At 41.0% G+C, this 9,517-nt stretch overlaps 1 protein-coding gene across 1 annotated transcript in view; it reads left to right on the top strand.

Moving 5' to 3' along the window:
* LRIT1 (leucine rich repeat, Ig-like and transmembrane domains 1) overlaps positions 1–9,517 on the top strand; it is a 38,159-nt gene that overhangs the window by 39 nt on the left and 28,603 nt on the right. The window contains exon 1 of the mRNA XM_060769003.2: positions 1–352. This exon is cut by the window's left edge and continues 39 nt beyond it. Within this exon, the coding sequence (XP_060624986.1) occupies positions 231–352 (122 nt within the window). The 5' untranslated portion in view covers positions 1–230. The remainder of the gene's footprint in view (positions 353–9,517) is intronic.

Raw genomic sequence — 9,517 nt, 5'->3', positions numbered from 1 at the left:
TCTGTCTGTGATTCCGGGAAGCAATAAGCACCTACATGAAAATAACCCCATCCTTAATCCCCTGCCTATCCGTTTTGATCTGATGGCTTCAGTGCAGGCAGGAAGATCACTGCGCGACAGAAAACGAAGGCAAGTTAACAAGATGTGACCGGTCCCATGGATAAAACAATAGAGAAAAACCTCCTCCGTTTTGTCTAGAAGTCTGGTGCCATTCTTATGTCCAGGTAGCAATGTGGGTCATACTGGGCTTAGTTTGCTGCCTAGTATTTGGGGGGCTACCGTTGACTCTCTGCTCCTGCCCTTCTCAGTGTACCTGCTCTTTCCACAGTATAAGTGAAGGAACAAAAGCAAGGTAAGCCTGCACATATATATTTATTTTGCATCTCATTCAGTGTGGTTAAAACATAGATTTATGGAGGGTTCTTTTAGGGGGAATGTGGGTCTAGCATGCTGCCAAAGCAGAAAAACCAAGTAGACCCGAGTCACTCTGTAGCTCGTAGCTGCAAATGTTATTTTCCCAATCACTTTGTACCCAGGCTTTATGTGCTGTAGGATTAGCTGTGGAGCACACTGTAATCTGATTTCAGAGATGGCATTTAATGATCTTCTATATACCAAAGCAGAAGCAATATAATTAACATTAATGCAATGTTGGAGAAAATGGAAAGGTGGAAGCTAAAATCGAGCTCTTTGGAGAAATTATATGTTGAGGAATAATTTTTAAAGGAAACATTTGGAACTGCTACTAAACTAATCATGGACTAATTTTTTGAAGGAGTAAACATTTTTGCAATATAGATAATACAGTATCTAGATTCTGTACATGAGATTGTATTATTGATCTTCTAGCTAAATATATTTTAAAAAATCAACAATTATTAACCCCAAGTTGCATTTTATTTAAAATATGCTTTCAGTTAAAACATTGTTAAAAGAGCAGCAACAGATGTTTTCATTTTTCTCTGTGGTATAAATATTGATTATGTTTATTCAAAATATTGCTTTATAAAGTAACTAGCAAGGCTACACCAACATACACACATAAGGGGGAAATAAAACATACTGGGTAGCCAAATATATTAGTAAAAGAGTGGGACTGTTTATTGATTAACATCGGTACATTTATTTTTTTATATATACCATGGCACCCTTGGGGAGTTTATGCAGGACTTGGGTGGATGTTTAATGCAATACTTATCTATATCAATGGATTTTGAGGTCTATTGAAAATGTTGTATATGCATGATCCTATTCCTGGTTGGAATTGAATTTTTATCTCTGTGTTAGATGAAGTCCTTATGTCAAGATATAAAGATGTGAATGAGGTTGACTGGGATTGTTGTGGTAATACTTGATTGAATTGGTGACTTGTTCACAATACACATTCATGTATATATGTATGTCAGGCATGTAGCGGGGGGGGGGGGGGGCCTTTGGGGGCTTCAGCCCCCCCCCCCAAATTCTCATAGTGGTCCGCGAGTAGGCCTTACTTGTACATTATTTAAACTGTTATGTTTATTCATATCATGATTTGATCACCATGCTCAATATATCTCATATGCATGGGGGTATTGGGGTAACGATACAAAAGGTTTGCTAGGGTAGACCCTCTTTCACTCAGACTCAGCCCCCCCCCCGAATCAAACTCAGCCCCCCCCCCACAAATCAAAATCCTGGCTATGGGCCTGATGTATGTATAAGTGCCTGTGTTGTGTAGATTGCCTACACAACATGTGCAGCAGACAGGGCAAATTTCCAGCAGAATAATCGAAATGAGAACACTAATAGAGCTTTAATTGTGGCATGCATTATGAATCTTTTGCAATGGACAAATAACAATAACCTGCTGTAAAGTACTTTTGGTGACCTAATCTTCCATGTAAAAAAGCCACTTGGTTATGTAAATGTCCTTTAATTCCTAAAGGAGAGATATGTTGAATTACTATGAAATTCCATGTCTTAAAATATAAAATTCTCATTCATTCTGGAGATGTCTAGAATATGATAGAATACAGACACTATATCACTATATTCTAGATGAATATATTAAAAGTTATTCTAGATAAAGGATGAATGTTTTGTACATATTAATACCCCTTGATACTGCATCTGAAAAATGGATTATATCTACAGAAGCTCATGCAAAAACAGAAATAATCTAAAAGGCTCTGCCACACACACACACACACACCTTTCCCTTTCTCCTTTCTATGTATCCTAAATGTTAAGAATATCTTTATGAAAAGGTAGGCAGTAAAGCAAGCCACCCCAAGAATATCTTTCTCTGGAGATGTTACAAAGTTTATCTTTTTCTGGAGATGCTACAAAGATCATTTGAATCAGTTTGTAGATCTCAGTGCCAGTACGTAGAACAGTTGCTGCCAACTCTAGGTATTTACATATATGAAGCAAGTTAATCTTCATCAATCTAATGACACCCAAGATATCTTGGACTAAAGTTGACAACCAATGTGGATGATAGCACTTATAGTTCAATATATTTGGAGGGCAATATGTTTGGGATGAAGAAGCCAGTGTGGTGAAATGGTTTGAGCCTTGGACTACAACTTTGGATACCAGGTTTTGACTCCCCAGCAAGCCAAAAATATATTTAGTGGTTTGGGGCAAGACACATGTTCTTAGCCACAGAAGAAGACAAAGACAAACCTCTTCTAAACATACATTGACAAGAAAAGTATGTTATAGATTCACTTTAGAAAGCACACAGCAAGTTGTTTGGGAAGAAGGCTTGAAGTATTGATATTTCCATAGTAAAAACACACCCTCGTAGGAAAAAATACATAATTGTTTCTACAGCTAGCTTCTATCTCTGGTGGCTTCACTACGAACACCCATGAAAACACATGAAAGAACGCTTTTAATGCACATTAATACTCTGTGGTTTGTGTAATCATGATTTGGGCCTCAAATTGGTTCCAGGATTTCCTATGCTATCATTTGCACAGTATTTGTGGGTTTTGTGATTTTTTTCTATATGTTATTACTGTATTCCCAATTCACTTCTGACACAATAAATAAAATCTGCACAGTGAAATCAGTTTCCTCAATACCAGTTTGAAACTGATTTCAGCAAGCTTCAAGCTGCATTAAATGAGTAGTGTAGATCGGTCCTGAGACATGAGTAACCACAACACTGATCATTTAACAAATGGCAGCATCTCTCTTTTTAAAATAATACTGTTTTCACTTAGCAGCAGCGCTACCAAGATCCTAAGTTGGGAATTCAGGATTGGACAACCAAGGAAGAGTTCCTGCTCTGTGACCTGACCAATAACCCACTAGAGAATCGCACAGCAGAACTCTCTATACCAGTGGTTTTCAAAGTATGCTCCATAGAGTCCTGGGGGCTTCATGAAGCATACTGAGGGGCTCCGTGCTTTCCTCCCCTTCCTCTTCCCCCAAACTTTTCCTCCTCTTTCCTGGTCCTCCCTCTCTCTCCTCCTCCCTCACCCACAAAAGGCTTTTCAGCCAGCCTCCCTTGCTGACAAAAGCCCTTTCCTCTCACCTCCCTCGCCCTCAAGGCCTTTTTTCCTCACTTTTCTCACCACCCAGATCCTTTCCCCCTCAACTTGCTTGCTTTCAACACCCTATTTTCCTCCCACCACTCAGAGGTACTTTAATTGTGCTTTTCCAACATGGCAGAAGAAAGTTGGACTGGATGGCCCCTGGGTATTTCACATAAATACTGTTTAGTTTATATTTGTCAAAAATGTTGCCTGTGCCTGTTCTATATGAATAAAAATGTAATGTTAGTTTGTGAGATTAACATAACTCAAACACCACTGGTCAAACTGACACCAAATTTGGACACAAGACACCTATCAGGCCAACAAGTGACCATTACTCATGGAAACACTGAAAAACACAGCAGAAGGCACTTAAAAAGCCAAAGAAGCAAAAAGACACTAAAGCGCATGCGCAAAAATGGCTCCCCCTGGCAAACTAAATACAGAATCGCATATCCACACACTCTCTTCCGGAATACAGCTCCCAGCATCCCCTAGACCAGGCCCTTTAGGAGAAAAGGATGATTTAAATGCATTGCTTCCAAGATGCAAGCTTGCTTCTCCTTGGATTTCTTTGAGAGCATCCCAATCACTACATATTTCCAATTTCCTATTCCTGGACTGCAACTCCCAGCAATCCTCCAGACAGATAAGATAGATAGATTAGATAGAGGTAGATAGGTAGGTAGATCAATCAGGGGGACTGCTGGGAGTTGCAGGCCAAGAATAAGTAGAGAAGGAAGAAAGGGGAGAAAGAGGGAGGGAAAGAAAATTGGAGGGGAGGAGGCAAGGGAAAAGGAAGAGAAGGAAGGAAAGAGAAAAAAAAGGAAAGGATGGAAGGAAAGAGGGAGGGAAGGAAGAGAAAGAAAGAAAGAAGAGAAAGAGGGAGGGAAGGTTGGCAACAGCAACGCGTGGTGGGTACAGCTAGTATATTATATATACACATTATATATATAGTATATAATACTATATTATATATACACATTATCTATCTATCTATCTATCTATCTATCTATCTATCTATCTATCTCTCTATCTAAATGCTCTGTGCATAAGGAGTACCTTAAAAACAAAAGAACCAATGAATGAAATCACACTAAATTTGGCAACAAAATGTCTCACAACACAAGGAACGACCATCACTCAAAAATTATGATTTTGTCATTTGTGACTTGTAGTTGCTGGGATTTATAGTTCACCTGCAATAGAAGAGCACTCTGAACTCCATCAACGATGGAACTGAACCAAACTTGGCACACAGAACTCCCATGAACAACAGAAAATACTGGAAGGGTTTGGTGGACATTGACCTTGAGTTTGGGAGTTGTAATTCACCTAGATCCAGAGAGCACTTTGGATTCAAACAATGATGGATCTGGGCCAAACCTGGCACAAGCACTCAATGCGCCCAAATATGAACACAGATGGAGTTTGGGGGAAACAGACCTTGACGTTTGGGAATTGTAGTCACTGGGGTTCACAGTTCACCTACAATCAAAGAGCATTCTGAACCCCATGAACGACATAATCGGGGCAAACTTCCCACACAGAACACCCATGACCAACAGAAAATACTTAAGGCCATCCAATCCAACTCCCTTCATCAGGGCAAGAAAATGTAATCAAAGTCCTCCTGACAAAGAGCCATCCAGCCATAGAGATAGATAGGTGGATGGATGGATAGATAGATAGATAGATAGATAGATAGATGATAGATAGATAGATAGATAGATAGATAGATAGATGATAGATAGATAGATAGATAGATAGATAGAGATAGATAGTTAGATAGATAGATAGATAGATAGACAGACAGATAGAGATAGATAGATAGATAGATAGATAGATAGATAGATAGATAGATATGATTCACACACAGAGAGATACAGTATCATAGATGTGAAAGGGACACCTAAAGAAAGACAATGATATCTTGCATGTACCAGGGTGAGCAAACCAGACACTCTCCACATCAACACTGTCAAAGAAACAGCAAGAAATACTGTTTACTCACAAGCATAAAGACATTACATATATTAGAAACCAACACTTTATCATTACTTTATTTTCCAGATCAACAGACTGGGCCACAGCAACGCGTGGCAGGGGAAAGCTAGTATAGTATATAATACAATATATAAACATTTTGGTGCTACACAATAAACTTTTGCTTCAAAAAGGGCTCAGTGTCTGAAAAAGCTTGAAAATCCCCACTCTATGCTTTTGGTGCTTTTGGTATAGTAACAGGATACATTTTAATAGTAACCCTCGCATTTAAAAAAAGGTGGAGGAATTGTATTTTGCTTCTTTCTTCTGCTCCATCCTATCCCAGTATTTATATCTCAAGTGGGTGGTGGGTGGAAATACAAAACTAGAGACTTTGATTAGAGATGGTAGCTTAACACCCACATGGCATAATCTCCTCTTCTCATCTGAAACACCATGGCCTTTATTGTACAAGCTTCATAGCATGGCATGGCTACATAGCTTTCGTGATAAAAGTATGATGTTTATGTAAAGGGATAGATTTGGGATCTTTCAACTGGGTATTAACTGCTGGTATTAGGAACTTTGAAGACAAGAGTTTATTTTGTACTGGGGAAACATGGGGCTTTTAGAAGCTTAACAGGGATTCTCAGTTAGACTGCTTGATGTCCAGCACCAGTGTTCCCCATCAATATGAAACTGAAAAGCCACGTTGAGCTTATCAGGAATTGACAGAGAGTATAGGCCCCCGGTGGCGCAGTGGGTTAAAGCACTGAGCTGCTGAGCTTGTTGATCAAAAGGTCGCAGGTTCAATTTCGAGCAGCGGCATGAGCTTCCGCTGTCAGCCCTAGCTTCTGCCAACCTAGCAGTTCGAAAACATGCAAATGTGAGTAGATCAATAGGTACCCGCTCCGGCGGGAAGGTAACGGCTCTCCATGCAGTCATGCCGGCCACATGACCTTGGAGGTTTCTACGAACAATGGCGTCTCTTCGGCTTAGAAATGGAGATGAGCACCACACCCCAGAGTCAGATATGACTGGACTTAATGTCAGGGGACTACCTTTACCTTTACCTATAGGCCCTACAGCGCTCCATGCAGTCATGCTGGCCACATGACCTTGGAGGTGTCTACGGACAACGCTGGCTCTTCGGCTTAGAAATGGAGATGAGCACCACACCCCAGAGTCAGACATGACTGGACTTAATGTCAGGGGACTACCTTTACCTTTACCTTATAGACCCTAAATGTGGGATTAGTAATATGTTGCCTTCCAGATACTGTTGGGCCATATATCCAATGATGAGGGATGATAAGAGTGACAGTGCAGGACATTTGGATGTTCACACTTTTTAGATCCCTGTCCTTGAAAACTTTTTAGAATCCCCTGCAGTGCACAGGAGGTCAGTGGTTATGAGAAAAGTGATCTTTAAATATAGACGATTAGATATTTAATCGCATTGAAATAAATAACAGGAACCAGCTGTGTTTAAGCTATTCTAGCTACTATTGAGTCCATTAACTGTATTAAAAGCTGTGTCCCAAGCATATGTATTTGGATTTCAATAAGACTAGATTTGAAGCAAATATAGCAGAATTTGGGTTTCTGGCCTCTCCCTTTGGAAATCCGAGGGATCAAGAATTAATTCCCTTTTATTGCATTGGGTCAGGACTCACAGCTATAGTTGACAGTGATGGGCATCTGCCAAGGCTCACACTTCACCAGGCAAGTGCCCATCACTTCCAAATATAGATGTATGGCAACCACAGCTCCCAGCTCTTGTTGCTATTCCCTCATTGAGCAGATATGTTCTTCTGGACCAAAGCAAGTGTATAAGAATGCGATGACAATAATACCTAACTAGAACAATTGTCCTGATCATGGATGGGGGATGTTGTAATACAGCACAACTAGAAGGTGCTGGGATGGGAGACATTGGCTTATGCAACCCTGCCATGAAAACTCTGCAGTCTCTAGGTGAGAAACCTAGTTTCCAGGGAAATGTGTTGTCTACAGGCAGGCATGTAGCCGGGGGGGGGGGGGGGGGGGGGCTTTGGGGGTTTCAGCCCCCCCCCCCCCAAAATTCTCATGGTGGTCCGCGAAAAGGCCTTACTGGTACATTATTTAAACTGTTATGTTTATTCATATCATGATCTGGTCACCATGTACAATATATCCCATATGCACGGGGGTATTGGGGTAACGATACAAAAAGTTTGCTAGAGTAGACCCTCTTTCATTCAAACTCAGCCACCCCGAATCAAACTCCCCCCCCCCCAATCAAAATCCTGGCTACGGGCCTGTCTACAGGTTATCTAATAATGGGATGTGCCCAGCTAGCCATGACCATTGTCTGACCTGGGTCATCCTCACCCTGGCTTCACACACACTTGTGGATGACAGGATGTTTATGAACAGGTCTTTAAAATTCAATGGGAATCTTGTCCCATTGAATTTTCCCTTCCCCAAAATCTGAAACATTATCACTCTTCGTAATATTCCCTAGGTTCATTCCCAAGTTCATTTGATGACAAGACTGGGCAAATATTATAGATCTGCGGTTAGCAGGTGATGACTTTAATGGCACAGATCAGGGATGTCAAACTTATTTTCACCAAGGGCCATATCACCCTTATGCAGAGGCGGCCCTAGGTAATTTTCAATGGTAAGCAAACAGTATCCCCCCCCCCCCCACCAATCATTGATATATATTTTCTGTTCGTCATGGGAGTTCTGTGTGCCATGTTTGGTTCAATTCCATCATTGGTGGAGTTCAGAATGCTCTTTGATTGTAGGTGAACTATACATCCCAGTAACTACAACTCGCATATGTCAAGGTCTATTTTCCCCAAAGAGCACCTCAAGAGCGCCCCTGGGCAAAATCAACTATACTGCAAATGCTTACGTTGTGTAATGGGTTGAGCTGCCCCTGCCCTTATGGTTGGCTTCAAAGGGCCATTTGCAATTATAAGACTGTATAAATACAACCATGTTGCCCTGACATTGAAAGCCTTGCAGGCCACATAAAATGACATGATGGGATGGATATGGCTCATGGGTCTTGCATTTGAAAAGCATGGCATAAATAGAGCCATAGCTTACTTCGAACACACTTAACTTTATGTTCTGAATAGCTTACAGAGGGTACTGACTCTACTACCTGTTGCAATATTGTGGCCTTTAACAGTAGGAACTAAACAATTGGTCAGAGAAGAGCATCCTGATATATAAGGAGTGAGTTATTGAAATCATTTATATTTATTTAATGTTACATATAAATAAACCGGAAAGCCAGTATGGTGCACTTTAGTTTGTTAATTGATGACAGCCGGTTTTACCCGCAGGTACTTCTGCATTTTATAAATTTTAATAATTTTATTATTATGTGATGTTATCTGTGCTCATGGTGGTTGTTGATATAATTTTATGTTGTTATTGTTTTTATGCTTATGCATTGGTGATTTTATATGCAGCACTCTGGGATGCTTTTGTGAGGTGCCCCAAGTCCTTTCAGGGAGATGGTGGAGGGGTATAAATAAAGTTTATTATAGTGGTTTATTAACGTGGGGTTGCCTTTGAAGACTGCTCGGAAGCTTCAAATGGTCCAACGCTCAGCAGCCAGGCTATTACAGGAGCGGCACTCAAGGAGCATACAACTCCTCTGTTGCACCAGCTCCACTGGCTGCCAGTTTGCTACCAGGCATAATTCAAAGTGCTGGCGTTAGCCTATAAAGCCCTAAATGGTTCTGGCTCTACATACCTCTTCGAACGCATCTCCTCCTATGAACCAACTAGGACATTAAGATCATCTGGAGAGGCCCTGCTCTCAGTCCCGCCTACATCACAGGTGCGCCTGGCGGGAACAAGAGGCAGGGCCTTCTCAGTGGTGGCCCGTTGGCTGTGGAATGCCCTTCCTATAGATATCAGATCAGCCGCATCCCTATTGGCATTTCGGAGGAGTGGTGGCTGTTATGAATATAGGAACACGGATTAACGGATGATGA

The sequence above is a fragment of the Anolis sagrei genome, chromosome 3 (assembly GCF_037176765.1).
Source record: "Anolis sagrei isolate rAnoSag1 chromosome 3, rAnoSag1.mat, whole genome shotgun sequence".
Classification (NCBI taxonomy): Eukaryota; Metazoa; Chordata; class Lepidosauria; order Squamata; family Dactyloidae; genus Anolis; species Anolis sagrei.
This window is presented reverse-complemented; position numbering and strand designations above follow the sequence as displayed.